At 38.9% G+C, this 19,366-nt stretch overlaps 3 protein-coding genes across 4 annotated transcripts; 1 reads left to right on the forward strand and 2 right to left on the reverse strand.

Moving 5' to 3' along the window:
• Positions 1–579: 579 nt before the first annotated feature.
• gtf2e1 (general transcription factor IIE, polypeptide 1, alpha) lies at positions 580–12,792 on the reverse strand. The gene is made up of 6 exons (XM_030758180.1): positions 12,640–12,792; positions 11,881–12,192; positions 11,621–11,778; positions 5,968–6,163; positions 5,433–5,671; positions 580–1,710 (listed from the first exon to the last, which is right to left on the reverse strand). Exons 2-6 carry the CDS (start codon positions 12,168–12,170, stop codon positions 1,259–1,261), a joined length of 1,335 nt encoding a protein of 444 aa, XP_030614040.1. The 5' UTR covers positions 12,171–12,192; positions 12,640–12,792; the 3' UTR covers positions 580–1,258.
• A 209-nt stretch (positions 12,793–13,001) lies between these two features.
• Positions 13,002–17,117, forward strand: rabl3 (RAB, member of RAS oncogene family-like 3). 2 transcript variants are annotated; one of them, XM_030758189.1, is made up of 8 exons: positions 13,002–13,068; positions 13,513–13,612; positions 14,376–14,505; positions 14,592–14,706; positions 14,803–14,953; positions 15,942–16,013; positions 16,311–16,349; positions 16,507–17,117. In XM_030758189.1, the coding sequence occupies exons 2-8, from the start codon at positions 13,544–13,546 to the stop codon at positions 16,561–16,563; spliced, it is 633 nt and encodes a 210-aa protein (XP_030614049.1). In that variant the 5' UTR covers positions 13,002–13,068; positions 13,513–13,543; the 3' UTR covers positions 16,564–17,117. The 2 variants fall into 2 exon arrangements, with proteins under 2 accessions (XP_030614049.1, XP_030614048.1); XM_030758188.1 differs by having other exon boundaries at positions 13,008–13,068; positions 13,513–13,604.
• Positions 16,850–19,253, reverse strand: LOC115800692 (granzyme B-like). Its single transcript, XM_030758186.1, has 5 exons — positions 19,016–19,253; positions 18,732–18,876; positions 17,694–17,841; positions 17,202–17,462; positions 16,850–17,027 (listed from the first exon to the last, which is right to left on the reverse strand). The coding sequence occupies exons 1-5, from the start codon at positions 19,059–19,061 to the stop codon at positions 16,866–16,868; spliced, it is 762 nt and encodes a 253-aa protein (XP_030614046.1). The 5' UTR covers positions 19,062–19,253; the 3' UTR covers positions 16,850–16,865.
• Positions 19,254–19,366: the final 113 nt, after the last annotated feature.

Consider the following 19,366-nt stretch of genomic DNA (forward strand, 5'->3'; position numbering starts at 1 on the left):
AAGGCAGAAAACCCGGTTTAAAAAAGAAGGTTGATAATTATGATTGTGATACTCATTATCTCTGACTGGTGTTTTTAGGTTTTGATAAACCAGCTAACCCAAAGAAAGCCTGGCTGTGCTGAATTTCTTTCATAGGATACCCTTCAGTTGTCCCATATATTTTTTACACTGCACCTTGGTGACAGTACACAGCAACAACATGTAGATCGGAGGTGCCCAAACTCCAGCCCGCGAGCCGCTTCCGGCACCGCCCCTACTCCTACTTCTGGTCTGCGAATTGGTGTCAAAAAATAACACACAATTTGGCCCTTTAATTTACTTTTTTGACATTTCGCTTAACTCCCTTAATTGGAAGGGAAGGCGAAATGTCAAAAAAAAGTAACTTAAAGGGCCAAATTGTGTGTTATTTTTGACACCAATTCACGGACCAGAAGTAGGGGGCAGGGCCAGAAGCGGCCCGTGGGCCAAGTTTGAGCAAGCCTGAATGGTCTGCAAGCATTTATGGTCTTTCAGTGATTTTTCTATATATTCTGACATCAGATTCATTCTGCTGAGACAGTTTTTACATATTCATGCACGTAGCTTCACCACAGAATCTTTTTATTACAGATTTCTCAACATAAATGTTTCACTGTTAGCCACATGTTCCATTTGCCTGAGATTAACTTGTTTCAGAAAAATCAGAAAATGTACAGTCATTTGCCCTGACCTCACAGGCAGCACAGTGAAAGCAGCAGTTTCTTCAGTCCACCATCAGTGTGTTCAGTACTGCCATGTGCCCACACATCTTTTGGCAGTTTTCCAAGCTCAGTACACAACCAATGCAACTGTTGCATTTGGGTGTAGAAAACTTTAAGTACTGTATCTGTCCATTGCACAAGAGACTGATCACTAAAAAGCCATGGTGTAAAAATCTTGTAAAACTTATGTATGACATGCAATTGAAACAGGCCAAAAAAACCCAACAACAAAACTCTAAACTAAAAGTTGGCACTCTCGAGCTAGCCAGCTCACTTCCAGGGTGGTGAATTAAAAAAAAAAAAAAAATACTTAAGACAGAATACTACAAGTGCAATCACTTGGGCAACACTGTCAAAATGTGTCCTCATTTATTCTAATGGAGGACACTGAAGCAGACCGTAAATACTTCTTCAGCAGCATCTTTATAATAAGTTGTGTACACAGAAATTCTCCCAGATGTCACCACTGACAGTGTGATACTGCAGAAGTATAAATCAAATTGTGATGCAGTTTGTGTTTAGAAGAACATGTCTTGGTAGAGGTTCTGTCCCATTTCAATGTAGGCTTCTTTCTCCTGTGCAGACATCTGCTCCACTAGCTCTGGCCTCTGGCTCACCTCTCTGTACGAGAAGGGCCGACCTCCCACCATCACCATTGGCTCATCCCCCACTTCTTCAAATTCATCATCATCCTCTTCATCATCCTCTTCAACCCGATGCTGCGCAGCTACGGCAGGAGGAGGACCTGGGGGAGAGTCGTCATCTGACTCACTGGTGTCACTGTCTGAGTCACTGGCATTAGCTGAGGCAGAGGTGAGACCCCTTGCAGCAGCGCTTGCTCCACCCACACCTGCCCCTGCGACACTCCTCTTCTCATGGATTAGCAGTGCGCGCATCACTTCCTCATTTTCATCTGCCTGACCAGTTCCAAGACCAGGTGCTCCATCTGGGGCACCAGGCATGTCACCACCTTTAAAAAAAAAAAAAAAAATTAGATGCTTTTTTCCCTAAACTTACAACTTTAACAGGTCTGCTTTTCAACCCTGTTAAACATTCTGTATTAATAAATTGCATCTGTCTTATGATGTGGTATGGAAATTGAGTCTCGTCTTAACCATTACATTATTGGTAGAGTCATGCTGAGTATTGTTAACTTGATCAATAACATGGTAGCTCATTTGGGCCAAATCCATAAAAAATGAAAAATGTAACTCTGACCTCGAGCTTGACCACAGTTTGGGTGAATCCCCATTAGGGAATCATTGTGTGTAAGGTTGTGATTAAATTCTGATCAATACAGTTATGTCATAATCTCATTGGACCTTAGGCTAGATGAAGTAAAAACCTGAGCAATTTCATTTCTTTGCTTAGGTTTACTGTGTTTCTTGGTAAAAGTTGAGGGTTGCTATATTTTATGACAGCCTGACTCCATTATACAAAAAACTGCTACTCAAAATAAGAGTACGCACATGTAAGGCACTTTGAGTTCTGCTTATAGTTAATAATTGAGCAAAGTGCCAAATGAATCTCATACTGTGGCCCAGGAGAAACAGGTGCAACACAAAAATGAGATTTTCATGTACCCAAGAACCACCAATAATGATTACAATACACAGTTTTCTCTCACATCTCTTTCAAAAGAAATATGCTGGCTTAAGAGTGGGTGAACAGAAAAATAAGATAGAAACTCTTAACCTACAATAACCTATTCAAAATTGAAAGGCAAGACACAAAAGCAAAGTCGTAACTTAGAAAAATCAGAAAAGAAAATAATTTAAAAAAAATTTTTTTTAAAATGCTACCCACCCCTACAGATCTAAGAGCTGGCATAAGCAGCTTATAGGCCGCAGGAAATTTTTTTTAATAGTTGCTATAGTTCTTGGAAGACATGTTGCTGTTTAATAACTAAACTAGATAAACATGTAAACATCAGCTTTTGATGCATCACTTAGGTCTAAAAAAAGGAACAGAAGATTTGGACCAAAAAAAGTCCAGGCTTTATTAAGCCTGTAAGTCGCAGGGGAAATACAATGCCATTATGACTGATTAAAGCAACAATTACTTCTTGCATTTCCTCCCAGCTTGCTAGAAGAAACTCAAACGAGATTCTGAGAAATTAACAGACCACACTTACAGTGTGTGTGTAATGAGCTGCACCGACAACTCCCCTGTCTATGCCACACATCTAGCGTAATAGCTTCAAAGTGGGTGGACATTAAACTGCAGTTGCTATGCCAACCACCAGCTGGCTATTACGTCACATTAGCGTTTCAACTGGCACAATGTTAAAAGCCCCTGAAGGTATGTAGTTTTCAGGCACGCTCCCCAGTGGGCAGTTACCTCAAGGGAGTCCCTAAAGCTTTCTTTAATGAATGATAATGTACCTTTTTTAGTGTGGAAACTCAACACAAGCCTGACTGACTTTTTTTTTTTTGTAGATGTTCTTTTTGTAGATGTTGTGTAACAAGTGCCACATCCTTGCTGATGTCAAAGCAAGAGTGGGTGATGTGAGCCAGTCAGTGGAGGCTCAAAGAGTTGCTCCATCTTTAGAGCTTGCACCCACAGGTGCACAGCCTCTGATTCTAATGTTCCACTTTGCAGCTCCACCTGTTTAATCCAGAACACCAGCTGAAGCTCCTCATGCTTGGCTGAATTTAAAATTATCAGTGCGAGCCGGGGTCGTCTCTTTCTACTCCACATCCTTACCAGCAACCACAGAAGGCTCAGGAAACACAGACGCATGCGAGTACACACATCCCCAGTTTTTCTCCTTGAAATTCAGGAAACAGCTTTTAAGCCGATGATGTCCCGTCAGTTTTACCAACTAAACAGTCAAAAACTGCTTGGGAAAAAAAAATATATATATATAATTAGGTAATCACTAACAATTATTAGTTCAACAAGTAATTGGATGGCAGGCCAAAAATAAAACTGGCGGTTGCCAACCCTGTGTGGCATCTGGAGCCTGGTGTCTTTGTCATGTGATTTCACTGTAGCTGTGGGGTAAAAAGAAAACCGAGAGAGTTCCACATCTTCCATCTTTTCTGATTTTAGTGTTCACATTTTCCATTTACATTTTTATATCAACAATTTGTGTTTACTGAAATGAAGAAAGCGTTATTCATGCTCTAAAGTTCATAAAGTAGTTTATGAAATATACGGCATGTCAAGTTTAATGATTTACGCCTTAACACACAGTCAAGACTTGAGCATATGATAAGACTCTGTAGGCAGATAATGCTAAACTATGTAACAGTCAGGTGTCTGTTTCTAAAGACCATTACAGACAGTTGCAGAGACACACCTAAAAATGTATAATTTGCAATTTACAGAAGAATGGATTCTATAATGAGTGATCCTGCCTCAGCCATTTACTAATCAAATCCCTGATTATTCCAATTAAGCAATTATGGCTCAGTGGTAGTCTGGCCAGGTCTGATTGCTGCATGCCCTTGGGTAAAGATACAATGTCATAAGAAAACTTGTTGAAGGCCTGCTCTGACAGAGGGAAATAACCTGGGCTGACCAGTAATAACCGGTTTCAACTACAAATGGAGCAGTGATTGAAATTAAAAGGTTAGAAAAAAAAAGCAGTCAAAGGTGAGGGGTCTGGATTTTTGTGTTTTTTTGCAGTCCATCCATTATCCATGCTACCATTTCCTGAAAAATCCAATTCTGAAAAACCAAACCCCACTAGTGACAAGCAATATCATTCATGATTAATGATAATAACAACAGCAGCTGAGGCTGGGAGCAAATTCAATGTTGAATTGAAATTTTACCAATTTAAAAAGTGGGAGATCTTGACATTATGGTTGAAGTGGAAAAAGAAATGAAAAGAAAAAAGTGCCAAAAAAGTGGATTTGCATTAATCTTATTTATCTTCAGTAGCAAGTTGGTTATTTTGGGGAAGAAAAGCTTTACATTTTTCATGTGGCCCGTTTCGATCTATTTTGTAAAGATGGAATCTATGAGTCCATTTTGAAAAATTTTATTTGGTCAAAAAACTAGCATATTTTTATCATAGCCTTTCAAAGATTGCCAACATAAATGTACAAATAGATGACAAATTAAAAGAGATTACTGGGCCAACACTAGGTGTGCTTCAGTGCACCATAGCTTTCATACTGCAAGACCTCAAAACGCTACTGGAGGGTCTGGGTGGGTCTGGGAGAACATCAGTCTTCCAGAAAATATTAGGGCCTGACTAATTTATCAGTGGGCTGATATTAGCCATTTGCTTGATCTATTGGGATCTGCATTTATAATAGCCAATAAAAGAAAATTAAAAAGCAAAGAAGAGACAAGAGAAAGACCCTTCATCCACATTATGAGTGTTTCATAGTTTAGCCACCAGAGGGCACTCTGCAACTTCCCTGTTGGCAACACACATTTGAAATACCACAAGCAACAAGCTGATTGGAGCAGTTAGGCAGTTAGAGTGTAAACAACTACACATATCAAATGTTGGAAAATCTGTTTATGTTTTGTGCGTCTGAAAAAAAAATATATATATATACCAGCCAGTATACTGGAATATTGTATTTTGAAGTAGCAGTATCTCTTCAAAAAACAAAAAACAAACAAACAGCTTTTCCACAAATTAAAACATATGCCATCACAACACTGCAACGGATCCATAAATTTTACATAAAGAAAAGAGACTGGTTGGAGTGATAGTGTTATACTTACGATTCTTGAGGATGTCAGGCTCATTGTAAGCACCCTGCACAGTGCTCTGGGTCAACCAAACTGGCCTTTCCTTAGGTGCCTTACTTTCCCCGGCCTGTTTCTGCTGCTCTTCCTGGTCCTCCATACTGATGACCACATTCTGGGTGTACAGATCAGCATATGTTGATCCTTTGTTAGACCAGGCCTCGCGGTGTTGGCCGCTTGCTGCGTTCCCTCCAGATGCTGCAGCACGTTCTCGGCTGGAGGAAAGATTCATTAAATATTCTTTTGAAATTTTGCTTAACAGCTGAATGAATATGTTTAAATTAAAAAATATATATATATTTTACTCATTTTGGATTCCTCCTGTGGCTAAAGACAACAGAATTCCACAGTGGAACAAATAGGTATGAAGCCAAAACTCAGTGCTGGAGTTAACCATTAACAGAAGTCAACTTCCCTTTGTTGTCAGAGAAGCTGGGTTTGCAGGCAGCTCCAAAGGACAAATGTGATGCACACTCAGACACTGTATTGCTGGGACACTTGTTAGACTGACCTCTGTTTGAGAGCAGGAATCTCAGCAGGCTCAGGCTCCAGCAATTCATGGGACAAGTTAACATCTTCAGTTTCACGTAGCAGCGCGTAGATAGGCTCAATCTGCTCATTGAAACGTGCCACAAGTGTCCTGGCATCGGGACAAACGGACTCATCCTCTTCTACCTCTGTCTGGCAGAAGGTACAGCGAAATGTACCTGCAGGTTAGAAAAGAAAAAAGGTGAATATTATAGACCTGCATATAGGACACTGCATGAACTGCCTTGAAGCCTGTACTATAAGCAAATTTAAAAGAAAAGTCACCAGAAATGATTAGGCTTTATCTATATACCATTTTGGGTACTTTTCCATTGAGGCCGAGATTCAACTGATATATCACAGGCAGTGAAAATGCTGACTGTCAGGGGCACCACATCGATTTATAACCAATCTACTTCAGGCTCCATTTTACACTAGCCCAGGCATGGTTGTGTTGATACAAAGGAGAATGACACACGAGAGTGATTACTCAAATCTGCCCAGAAAATCTTTTCTATGAAGAAAATTTTATTAACAGTGAATATATGCAAAGGCTTTGGGAGATTGTATGCAGTGCACACCCCACTTGCTTCCTACCATTAAGAGAAGGGCAAGCTTTGACCATCTGCTTCTCTGGGTGATTTCAGTTTCAATAATGGGAGCTGTTCCAGCATTAGCACAGAGCTCAAGCCTACTTTATATATGTGTGTGTGTGTGTGTGTGTGTGTGTGTGTGTGTGTGTGTGTGTGTGTGTGTGTGTGTGTGTGTGTGTGAGTGAGAGAAAAAAAAAATACACAGCATCTGAAAAAATTGCCGCCAACAACAACAATTATTCCTCAAGCTCTTGAAGGTTAATCCAAACTAAATGAACTTGAGCTGTATCTATCTGATGCTGTTGGTCAATAGCATAGGGGCAATTGCCTAGGATTTCAATTAAACTACAAAAATGTTGTTTGCATATTTTTTATTACAGTTATGAATACCTCATTTGTGTTAAATGACACATGAAAGTTAAGATTACTGCAAACTGCTACAACCACTTCTGTCACTATCAATAAAATAATGTAAAGACAATTAATCCCCTTATTCATAAAATGCTATAATCTGTTCAGTCCTGAAATAATGAAAAGCTTCCCATAACTGGGTTTGGCTCGGTTATGGGAAGCTTTTGCAATGGCCAGAGCAAATGAGGTTCTGTACAGAGCTAAAAAACATGTTGGCAAAAGGTGAGGAACCAACATGTCAGGTGGAATGAGTGGAGGGAAAAAAACAAAAAAAAAAAAAAACCACACACCACAACAACAACAACATGTTACAACATTCACACAGCACGCTGAAAAATCAGAGCTGCAGGGTTTCGGCTCTCCTTTGTGGGTCAGAATGAGCTGGAAGACCAGCAGTGTCATGTCCCATCCTCGTGAGGTTACACTGAGTGTTGCTGGCCCGACACAACCATCCCATCAAACTACAACGAGAGCTCCAGGTATCTGTGAAGGCTGTACCCCGACAGAGGCGGCCGTCACAGCAAAACAGATACCAGATGAGATATTTTTGAAAAGTCCACTTTTCAAAATTATCAAAAAGGAGCTGGGAATATGACTGTAAATGTGTAACCACAAAGATCTTGATACTTCCAAAGCAGTGTCAGGACCTCGAAAGGTAGACTCTTTCCAAGTTCATCACACTGGCTATCAAGTTTCTTTATCCAAAGTGAGGATACTGCATATTTATTTCCTCCAATTTGTGTCTCAGATACACCCACATTTAAATATTGTGATTCTAAAATAAGCAGTGAGGATGTGAGAAGTCCATTCTGTTCTTCTCTTTTAGAAAGCACTTTAGTGAATTTCAGCACTGTAACAATTATTTCAGCTTCACAGTCTACCAATTAAAAAACAAAAAACAAACAAAAAAAAAAAAGCAGTTAAACATTTTTATGGTGGGCAAAATGTTAAGCCTAAAGGGGGTTTACAATTACAAGGAATCTGGTGAAAAACTACTTTACAACCTAACAAAAAAACAAATTAACATTTATTTAGTCTAGGTAAACAAAATACTGCATAAAATTATTTACTGAAAACATAAGAAATTATCCTGAATGATTGTGTTGACAACTTTTCTGTGTATCCTAGAAGCATTGCTGGATTGCTGGCAATCAACCCTCACATTGGCAGACAGTCAGCACGATGCCTCATTCTGTCACAGCTTAAAATTGATGCAGTTTATGAATGAAAACAGTTAAAAAAAAAAAAAAAAAAAAAACTTTCCCTGGAGTGTGGAACATATGGAGCACAACACTCTTCTGGAGAACCATTCTAATACAAAATAGGATTTTTATTTCTCATTTTAGCAAACAACATACATCCTATCTTGGTCACGCATTTTAGTGAAACTGCAAGGAGCATCATAAACACAATTTCAGTGGTGATTATTTTAATATTTCAAAAATTGAATTCAAAGCTATGTCATGTTCCAAAAACTGTATTACATTCAGTGACAAATCAGCCGCAGTGTTTATGTGTTAAAGCGTGGTCTAATCTGGCCGACTTTTTACACCCTGCATTACTTACCCTGCTAGAATATAAACTAGCAATTTCAAAATGGGTGATATGAATACATTTTTGTATTAAGGATCGCAACTTCACCATATCTTATATGCACGCTCTTACCTCTGAATACAGCTAATAGATATTAAATTCTGAATCTTCCAATTCCCTTCACTACAGCAAAAGGAATCTGTCTGCTAAAGAACTGTTCTTGAGTTGTGTATAATTAAAGAGAAATTTCACAGGGCTAATTTGCCTTTATTCAATGGAGAGCACACTGGTGACTCAAGCAAGGCAGTCATACATAGGTGATTTCAATCAGCTAATTTAAAAACCCAAGTGAGTCAGTGTCTACTCTCATGCTACAGTTAAGTTCATCTTGCCTATCCCCTATGCATATCCCCTCCCACCCCCATTACAATGACGACAGATGCTCTGGCTGTTTCTGTTACTCACATGTCAAACAAATGCACTAACACAGCTTAATGGATAGCTCCCTGTGATAAGTAAGTGATGTGACGCCCATTTTGAAGCAGAGTTTTGGACAGCTGCTGGCCCAAAGTGAAGCAAGATGTGAGTCACAGTGTGACACAGACTGACAGACAAAAACACAGGGGGGGAACCAAAGTGTTGTAATACTGGCTGTTAAGATGATGGAATACAGTAGATGAATCAATATGGGATTTTAATTAAACCTCTTTTCATCTGTTAATATAGTCAGCCAACCTGTCAACATCACTACATAGATTCTCAATCTGTCCATTTCCATCACGTTCACATGTATTATTTGTGATGTAAAGAGCACAAATTGCACCCTGTAGATTCATTTAATAAATCTCTGTTTACTTGCCAAAAGCACAATCAAGCCATGTCTCAAAGTAGTCAAACCACAGTGAATGTTAATCATGTGCACTGCTCATCCCCGAATACCAAGTCAAAAAAAAAAAAAAAAGGACTTGAGAAGCACACGAGGATGCATTGAAGATAACTATAAATTCTTCATATATCTCAAAATAGAATACTAATATTAATATTCATTACTATTTAAATTTGATTACAATTTTTTTAAGTGCACATGTAAAAACCAGAAGGCTGCAGAGCCACCTACATTTAGTAGGTTTCATTCACAGCATATCAGGAAAGACATCACAAACAGTGTATGTAAATATGTGTACAGCATATGATTCATCCTCATTTAAAGAAGTCAGGCCCCAGACCCTAAATAACAGACACTTAGAGTGAACTTTTCACACACTGCCAAAACTAACTTTAACATGGCAGAATACTAATCAGCATAAATGTATGCCTGTGAGCTCATACTAGCCCACTTACACATCATTTGCTTCAATTAAAGTTTCAGTTTGCATCTATGTGCTAATAACAAAGCACGGATGTGTTTTTCCTCTCCTAAAACAACATCGACACAGCAGCCTTCAGAACTGTACATCTGCATTCCCACAACATGGCTGCCACACAGAGGAAGACTAAAGCCAAAATTATGAACCCAAAGAAACAGCTTTAGAAATAATTCACTATTAAATGTGCAAACAGCATGAATCATGTCTATCAAAAATGAAGTATGTTGATAGAGACATCCTCATTTTGTTAGCACTATAATTTCATTAGAAGGTGTCACTGAATCTGTCCGCATATGTGGTGTCACTGCCATCTAGAGGTGAACTGACAAGCCTACAACATAATATAAGTGCAAACAAACAAACAAAAGAATACTTCTGGTAACAAAATGTGTTTCTTGTAACATTTAAGACTGAGATCTTAATTAAATTAGACACCTAGGTTGCTATCCATCCAATGCAGATTTGAATCATTCCACCCTACCTAAATTTTTCCTAAGAACACTTTTGAAGGCGAGCACCTGCTTTGCCTTTCCAAATCTGCGTATTATATCTCCAAATAAATGGCAATTAGATTAACAACGTGGCAATTCAGATCATTAAGAGGCAGCTGAGGAAGAATGAGTGTGTTCGATTTAAAGTCATACTTAAGATAAATCAGGATTAGATAGAATGCAGGATTCAACTAGATGAAGACTGTGTTACTACTGACTATTCCACTGTATAATCCAGAAAACTGTATGCAACAGCTGGCCTGTACAATGTGTTGACTACAAAACATTAACTGCCATTATTAACCCATCCCTGTATTAATGGAGTTACTTTTACTTTGTTAGGTGCATAAATGTGGGCTTTGCTCATTACGTTTGTTTTCTGAAGGTTGCTGGAGGATGCAGGTATTTTTTGAAGTCAGTATTACATATTGTAAGATTCAGATATTAATCTAACACATCCCAGATCTGTCTGGCCCTCCTTAATTGCTGCATTTTGACAGGCATTTCAGTGTGGTTTGCAACAGATCCAATACCAGAGTCTGTGTGTGTACTGCTGAGAAAAGACACGAGACCTTTTCATGATATAGAAATGAGACTAAGAACCTGAAACACTGCTATCGTATCCACCTTCTGCAAAAAGTAACCTGGCTGCTTGTAATTGGGGTAATTGGGGTTCCCTCCAACTGACGCTACACAGCAAGTTATGCAGGGCTTGGCTCTACACATGGTGAAGGCTTAGTAAAGATCTACAGGTCAGAGCCAAACCTTAGGAACCACATTCTGAGTTTTGAGCTGTCCACCTGCACCAGTTACCAAGATTTTAGAGCCAAAATTTTGTATTCTAAGCAAAATACTTCAAATATATATGCAATAAGGCCAGCTGCAAAAATACCTGTGTCCATGCCTTCCTACACAAACTGCTTTTTTAAAAGCCTGTCCTGTCTGGCAGCTTTTGCAATCAGAACCATCATCGATCTACCTTTTTAGAAGAGTTCCATAAATTATCTATAGGCTCCTCTTGTTCAAGTTTTTCTTTTTCTTTTATTTATTCATTCATTTCTATTCTATTTTCTGGGGTGTGTTTTTCATGGTTTTTGGTTTCTCTGTGCACACTGTAGTTCTAAATTCCCATAAAACTGCCAGAATGCATTCTAATATTCAAGCATGTTGAATATTACAGTATCTGGAATTATATAAGAACATTACTAATATGCAGCAGACAACTTGTTCTGAATTTTTACCTGTCATAGGGTCAAAAAGCTGGTTGGCCTCTAGGTCAGTGAAGGTGGAGAAGCAGCAAGGACACCGGAAGGAAGCACGGTTGGTGGAGTCTCGCTCATCTGTCTCAATGCGTCGGCGCATATGATCCAATTTATACTTGACCACATTGACTAGTACCCTAAAAAGAACATTAAGTAAGAAAGAAATCAGACTATTGAGTGCTGACAAGTCCATCCTCTGCACAGAGAAACTGCACATACACACAGAAAAGATTTTAAACCTGTAATTGATGAAATAGTAGTTGTGTCTCGTTGTCTTGCCATCAGGGGCCGTCTCCACTCTCATGCGGCACTTCACAAACTTGTCTGTTTTTAGGGTATTGAGCACTGAGCGCAGTTGTTTGCGGTCATACTTGAGTAGCTCCAGCATGTCCTCTTCGCGCACACATGGGTTACGGATCAGTACATCCAGGGCCAAAGCATGCTCCACACCATAAAAACCCCTTACGACCTGCTTGGCCAACCGCTTCAGTGCTGCGGGGACCTCGGTCAGTAACTCTGGTTCAGTCATGTTTGGCTCTGGCGAGAAAGTCCTGGAGGCAGGAACATCAGGAAAAGAGGGATGAGGCGGAGTGCCAGAAGAATCCTTCAAGGATAAAACATCTAAGCTGCCCCAAGTTTAGAAGGGAAATATAAGATATACTAGACCACATTAATGTACTAGGGAAAATCCCGACCCATTTCATTGACAACTATGCCATCAGAAATGGCATAGTTGTCAAACCACCAGTGACAACTTAGCTTTGGTTAGTAAATTCAAAAAAGACAAAAAACAAACAAAAAAACTGAGATAATGCACCAAGTTGGGTGATTACTGGTCGGGATACAATAAAAAAAAAGACGGTATTATCATTTTACCGGTAATCTTGTTATATTACGATATCTTTAATAGAAGCTTGAAGAAGTTACTTTCATTTAAATTAAGTGCTAACACGTAGATCGTTTCCAGAAATCCGCTAGACGATTAACAAGACTCTTACCGGATATTCTTTATGTTCCACCACCGTCCTTAAGTCATTTCAGAGGCTTACGCGCTTACTTTAATTCACACAAGCACAGCTAAAACTCACAGGACACTACTGCACTTCAGAGACTTTTAGCTGCTGAGTTAGCCTACATGCTTCACTCCTTATTTTGAGAATATAACCCCGGAAAGGGAAAATAAACCCGCACAGAGTCTTTTTTTTTTTTTTTTTAAAAAAAATTGGCCTGGCTTTATAAAAATTACACTAAATAGCCAATAGAAGCAAAGAACCTTGAGTGATGGACATTTTGACGAATAGCGTGGCTCTCTTTCACACGGTGGGGGAGGGGCATGGTTTTCTGAACACTGTTTACTTCCGGGACGCGTCTGTCACCAAAAATGGCCTCTCTTGATAGGGTAAAAGTATTAGTTTTGGGAGATTCCGGTGAGTTACGAACCATTTTTACGAGCAAATCCCTTCTTCTTAATGTCTCTTATTATTTTTAAGGACATTTGTTTATTCTGAATGGAGCTCGCCCAATTTGAAAAGCCAGTGATCTTTAATTTCGAAGCTGTGGTTACTCTGCTGTAGTGGCTTTGTAATGCTACGGATAAACGTCACGCATTATGCGTGTCATTTAACCTAACTGTGACAGCGGAGGCTGTCTTGCAGTGACATGATTTTGCAGTGGAGTCTTAACATATAAAAGTGAACTATGTCTTCAATTGCCTTTCAATCGGCAACATCTGTAGATTCATAGCATTGAAACTACAGTATATTGAAAGTGACTGAAATCCATTTTTAGTGATCTGTCACACAAAGTTTTATCGCCGGAGTCACCTCTGTAGTTTATATCAGCCCACTTTTATCATTTTGTGCTATTTGCAGGGGTTGGCAAGTCTTCTTTGGTCCATCTGCTATGCCAGAATCAAGTTTTAGGAAATCCATCGTGGACCGTTGGCTGCTCAGTAGATGTACGGGTAAGCAGGTGCAGCATCTTTTAAGATACATAGTCAAATTATGGTAAGGATGAAAATCATCCTGCTGGGCCTTTACATTAGTCTCTTACATATCTATACAACCAAAAAAACAATGATTTGAGTGTGGAATTAAAGTCAGTAGAAGCAAAACAGAAAACATGAGTGTGAATGAGTGGGAGACAGGTGTAACAGTGAAGATGCAAGAAGCAGAGGTAGAGAAGGTTGATGAGTGCATACCATGGGTGAGTCATCCACAGTCACAGACAGTGAAGAAGAGCATGCAGGCAAGGTGGAGTGGGTGGAGATGAGTGTCACGGTTGATTTGTGACAGAAGGATAGCAGCAAGAGTGAAAGGGAAGGTTTACAAGATGGTATGATGAATGGTTTGGAGATTGTGGCACTGACAAAGATACAGGAGTTGGAGTTAGAGGTGGCATAACTGAAGGTGCTAAGATTTTCATTAGGAATGACCAGATTTGAAATGAGTATTTCAGAGGGACAGCTCGAGTTGAGTTTTTTATAAACAATTAGAGAGGTAAGGCTGATATGGATTGGACATGTGCAAAGGAGGTATAGTGCATATATTGTACAAATGATGTTAAATCTGGAGCTTCAAGGCAAGAGGAAAAGACAAAGAGGTGATGTTAGCATGACAGAGGAGGATACTAGGGACAGGATGTGATGGAGCCAGATGAGCTGCTGTGGTGACCCCTAAAGGGAGCAGCCAAAACCAAAAAAAGAATTAATGCTGAAATAATTGTTCTGCTACAGGTTCAAGACTATAAGGAGGGAACCCCAGATGAGAAAACCTTCTACATTGAACTCTGGGATGTTGGAGGATCTGTTGGCAGTGCCAGCAGTGTCAAAAGCACAAGAGCAGTCTTCTACAATTCAGTTAATGGTAATTTTTTTAAACCTATCTGAAAGCACTGCATTTGGTGTATTATTCAGATATGTTGAATCATGTTTGGGTTTTTTTTTTTTTAGGAATTATATTGGTCCATGATTTGACAAATAAGAAATCCTCTCAGAATCTCTACCGCTGGTCACTAGAAGCTTTGAACAAGGATTCCTCTCCAACTGGAGTCATTGTCTCAAATGGGTAAGCAAATCTGTATATTTGGCATTGTCTGTTTTCACTAATGACTGGAAATGTTGCATATTTGGGAGTTCATTCAGGTTTCATTTTTGACTGCAGTGACTATGACAGAGAACAGTTTGCTGAGAACCCGGTGCCTTTGCTGCTGATTGGAACCAAGTTTGACCAAATTCCTGAGAACAAGCGCAATGAGGTTCTCACTCGAACGGCTTTCTTGTCTGAAGACTTCAATGCAGAAGAGATAAATCTTGTAAGTGATCTTTTTCTGTACTCCAGGCTCTCAGCTTCAGCTCCTTTAAAACATATGAATCAGTATCATTAACTGCTGCATCTGTCAGTTAAAGCAGGATGTCTTTTTGATATTTAAAGTTAAGATTCTGTTACAGAAGGAAAACATAACTAGATTGATGAAGATGAAGCTGCAAAGCCTGTAGATTCTTTTTCCTTCCTGGTTGAACAGCTGAAGAGCCAGATTTTAAAACTTATTTTCTAGTCATACAATCGTTCATCTCCATGTTTGAATTAATGATGTGAGTGTTAGAAGGACTTTTTTCCCTTTCTCACTGGAGCAAGCTGATGTATTGGTCACCCCCTTAAAAAATAGAATCCTGACTTTAATGAGTGAGGGGCTTTTTTAGGAGCTGGAGCCTATCCCAGTTGTCATGGGGCGAGAGGCAGGCTACACGCTGGACAGGTCGTCAGCTTGTCACAGGGCTAGCAGAGACAGACAACCATTCACACTCCCATTCACACCTATGAGCAATTTAGAAGATCCTGTACCTTGCCTCTCACTCTATGGCAGCTGGGATAGGCTCCAGACCCCTCATGACCCTGAATTGGATATGTGGAAGAAGATGGATGGATTTTCCCTATATAAATCATATCATCCAATTTAATTTTACTGTATCCTTCTGTTCCCACCCACCCGCACAGATCTTTGGTGACATCTAGTGGTAGTAGAACTAAAACATGCAAACTACACAATTTAGAATAGAATGCCTTTATTGTCATTATACAGGATGTAATGACATTGGAGGAAAGACAAAAACTAACAAATAAGAAATACAAAAAGTACAAAAAAGAGCACCGAAAGGAAGAGCTGTGAGATGCTGCGTCTGTGCGCGCCGCCTTTTTGGATTGAAGCTGCTGTAATCAGTTTTCAATTTGTTCTCGTGAGAATGTAACACCTGAAAAAATCATTTTTAGTTTGTGGCTGAAGTGTTATGTTGTTTTCTCAGGACTGCACCAACCCAAGATATCTTGCTGCAGGCACATCAAATGCTGTAAAACTTAGCAGGTTCTTTGATAAGGTGAGAGACTTGACTTCTGTCATTCAATATTCACTTATTTTCTGTTCCTAATGTCTGTCAAACAGGTTATTATTCATACATATACACTTCTATCTTTGTGCTGCTGTTATATGTATGGATATATTGTGAGCACATAAACCATCAAATGTAGACAAATATCAGTAATTTGGTTTTCATAATGTTCCTAGAGAATAAACGTCTCAGATTAATGGGTATCTTCTAAAACTAGTCTTCTTTTTCTTTTTATGTAAATATGTATGTGTGCTCTTCACTGAGACATTTTAAACCTTTTAACAGGTAATTGAGAAAAGATATTTCACAAGGGATCCAAGTCAGGTTAGTTTTGCTTTCTCTTTATTTATGTCAAATCAGTGTCATAATTATTTTGCTAAATGTAAATCATTTTTTAAAAAATTTGAATTCTGTTATTACTGATAAATGGATTTACATTTCAGGTGAACTTAAACAGCATTTTTTCTCACTTTCTCTGCAGATGACTGGTTTCACAGACAGAAAACGATTCAACTTCAAAAGTTTGCACTATGACTGAAAAGCTGTAAATTCAACAACTGTGAACTGTGGTGTGATCTGACCCCGCCCCTTTGCTCCCACTGGCTTAAACATCAACTAATGGAAGAAAATATAGAAAAAATTCATGAAAGCTGAAAATGAAATTTGACAAAGGGAGCTGAGGACATTTCAGAGAATGAAGAGGCATGATTGTAATCAGCTGTTTTTTTTTCACATGCCTAGCATATACGCATGCACCATCTTTTGAATTCTTTTTCAAAACTAAAGCATTTTCAGTAAGTGAAGAAAGAGCCATTATTCCTTTGACTAGTGGCTCGTGCATCATTCCTCTCTTTTTTTCATGGTTTTCTCAATCCAGGGGATAAAAAAATTGACTTTAGTGAAGACATGGGGATACTTTGGATCATTGCAATTACTTGCGAAGGTGAAAGCTGTTATACCTTGAGGCATTTTGTTGCAGATAAGTGGTCCACCAGAATCACCCTACAAAAAAAAAAAAGCATCAGAGAGACTTGATTGAGGAGTCTGTAAAAAGGTTGCACATTTTTTGTCATTAATAAAAATTTAAAAATATATCTTTTTTTCTGAAATTTGTATTAGTGTAAATATTGGTGTATTGGTTGCTTGGTTGTTGATCAGTTTTTAATATTTGATTACCTGGCAAACCCCTCCACTCTTTTTGGTAAACTTGGTGCATATCATGTGATCAGACCTAAAATGATGTTTCCAAATATGGCTGCACTCAGTGCCGAATTGTATCTTCTCTCTGGCTTCCTTTAGAACATTTGAACGTGATCCATTAACTTTAGTTAGTCCCCAGCCAGCCACAAGACATTCAATGTTGGCGGGTGTTTTCCCATTCTTTTTAGGTATTCTGATGGTCTTCACATGATTTTTCAGTGTGGCTTTCTTTTTTAACTTTGAAGGAAAAACAGAGAATTATTGAAAGATCAGTTGTTTTTTTACATTTTCAGTTCAGTAAATGAAGCCACACCCTCATTGATTATTGGGCAAATGTGTGAAACCACATAATGTAGCTTTAACACTAACATGAAACCAACAATAACAACTACATCACACAGAATGCTTACAAAAATAGGTAATTTTAAACATTTTTTTAAATATGAAATTTGATACACTTAGTTTTACCTTAAGTAACATGATGTCATAATTTAATGTCCCATTGTATTTTGGATGAGGGTAGTACTTGGCCACTTCGATATGTTGCTGACTTTTCTCTTTCTTGCTAATGTCATGCGATCCAAGCACCACTGTGCAAGGGCCTCTGTTCTCATATCTGACAAACAAGGGCAGAAATATTGGAAAAAAAAATTTAGTTATTTAAAAAAAAACAAGTTTAACACTGAAAGACGATGAAGACAAAATCTACTACAGTTACACAGATTATAAATAGAAGTGAAATTGACTATAGAAGCCCTTGTCACTACTGCCCAAGAGCATGAAAATGATGTGAATCATATGCTATGACCTTCACAGTGACAAGATATGAACCCAAAATGAAGCCCATCCATCCATTCGCTTATCCTTTTTCAGGGTCGCGGGGGGGCTGGAGCCTATCCCAGCTGTCATAGGGCAAGAGGCAGTGTACACCCTGAACAGGTCACCAGCCTGTCACAGGGCTAACACAGAGAGACAAACAACCTTTCACACTAACGCTCTCATTCGCACCTATGGGCAATTTAGAGTAGCCAATTAACCTAACCCCAGTAAGTGCATGTCTTTGGAATGTGGGAGGAAACCGGAGTAAACCCGCACAAGCACAGGGAGAGGGAGAGGCCTGGGCCAAGGTGGAATCAAACCCAGGCCTTCCAGATGGTATTCTAACTGTGAGGTAGCAGTGCTAACCACTGCGCCACTGTGCTGCCCAAAATGAAGCCTATAAGAGATTTTGGATCAATGTGTTACAGCTCTCTACCATCATTACCAAAATGTAAAATTGGAAAAACATGGTCACCAAATCTCCTACATTTAAACACTAATTTGCATGTACATTTATGGCATGTTATCAATATACCATAATTTAGAAGCAATAGATTTTTACTTTTGTGAATGCAAATAAAGCAGTGATTCAGCAGTGGATAAATAATATCCTTTAACTTTTTTAGTAATTATTACATGGAAAAAAATTCTTGATTTCCATGTTGATTAAAAAAAAACCCTACTCACTTGCAGTGTGCTGCAGTTAGAACAAAATCCTCCCGAATAAGTATCCCACCGCATGAATGGTGTCCGAGATACTGAATTGATGCCATGTAAGGTCTGGAGTGGGGCTTTGCCTCCCTGCCACCAACTATACCGCTCTCAGTAGCCCCTGAGGAAAAAGAAGGTAAAATCACTGATCACAGCAAAAAAGTAAAGTGAGATACTTTATTTAAACATGGTTCTAAAATAGCTTGTTATTAAAACTCAACTTTTCATTCACTTGTTTTCCAAAATTAATCTTATCTTACCCATAAGGCAGACTTGTAGAAAGATGTAAATGACGCAGCAGATCATGGTGGTACAGAAGCAAAAGCTGCAGACTTTGGCTTGCAGTGACCCCCCCCATTTCCTTTTATAGTCAGCTTTCCAACTCTGCAGAGAATCTGTGGGCAAGTGTCAAAGACTTTCTTGCACCAACAGGAGCTGATGTCACACCTTTTTTACTGCATGAGACCCAGCTGTGAAATGATTTTCTAATAGAAGATTTTCTTTACTTTTGTTTTCAAGCACTTTGGATTTGAGTATAGACTATTCAACTATTTTTAATTCACATTATCAATTATATATAAATACATTTATATATTGCACAAATGTATTGT

The sequence above is a fragment of the Archocentrus centrarchus genome, chromosome 21, assembly GCF_007364275.1.
Source record: "Archocentrus centrarchus isolate MPI-CPG fArcCen1 chromosome 21, fArcCen1, whole genome shotgun sequence".
Classification (NCBI taxonomy): Eukaryota; Metazoa; Chordata; class Actinopteri; order Cichliformes; family Cichlidae; genus Archocentrus; species Archocentrus centrarchus.

Bases quoted from the DNA above. Each gene is read 5' to 3' on its own strand.
- gtf2e1 (XM_030758180.1), bottom strand. From the start codon at position 12,170: ATGACTGAACCAGAGTTACTGACCGAGGTCCCCGCAGCACTGAAGCGG. The intron at 5,672-5,967 runs GTCAGTCTAACA...TCTTTCCTCCAG, and splicing joins ATTCCTGCTCTCAAACAGAG to CCGAGAACGTGCTGCAGCAT. The intron at 1,711-5,432 runs GTAAGTATAACA...TTTTTTTTAAAG, and splicing joins GCCTGACATCCTCAAGAATC to GTGGTGACATGCCTGGTGCC.
- LOC115800692 (XM_030758186.1), bottom strand. From the start codon at position 19,061: ATGATCTGCTGCGTCATTTACATCTTTCTACAAGTCTGCCTTATGG. The intron at 17,842-18,731 runs GTGAGTAGGGTT...CTTGTTTGTCAG, and splicing joins CTAACTGCAGCACACTGCAA to ATATGAGAACAGAGGCCCTT. The intron at 17,463-17,693 runs GTAAAACTAAGT...TTTCCTTCAAAG, and splicing joins ATGACATCATGTTACTTAAG to TTAAAAAAGAAAGCCACACT.
- rabl3 (XM_030758188.1), top strand. From the start codon at position 13,023: ATGGCCTCTCTTGATAGGGTAAAAGTATTAGTTTTGGGAGATTCCG. The intron at 14,954-15,941 runs GTAAGTGATCTT...TTGTTTTCTCAG, and splicing joins ATGCAGAAGAGATAAATCTT to GACTGCACCAACCCAAGATA. The intron at 16,350-16,506 runs GTTAGTTTTGCT...CTTTCTCTGCAG, and splicing joins TCACAAGGGATCCAAGTCAG to ATGACTGGTTTCACAGACAG.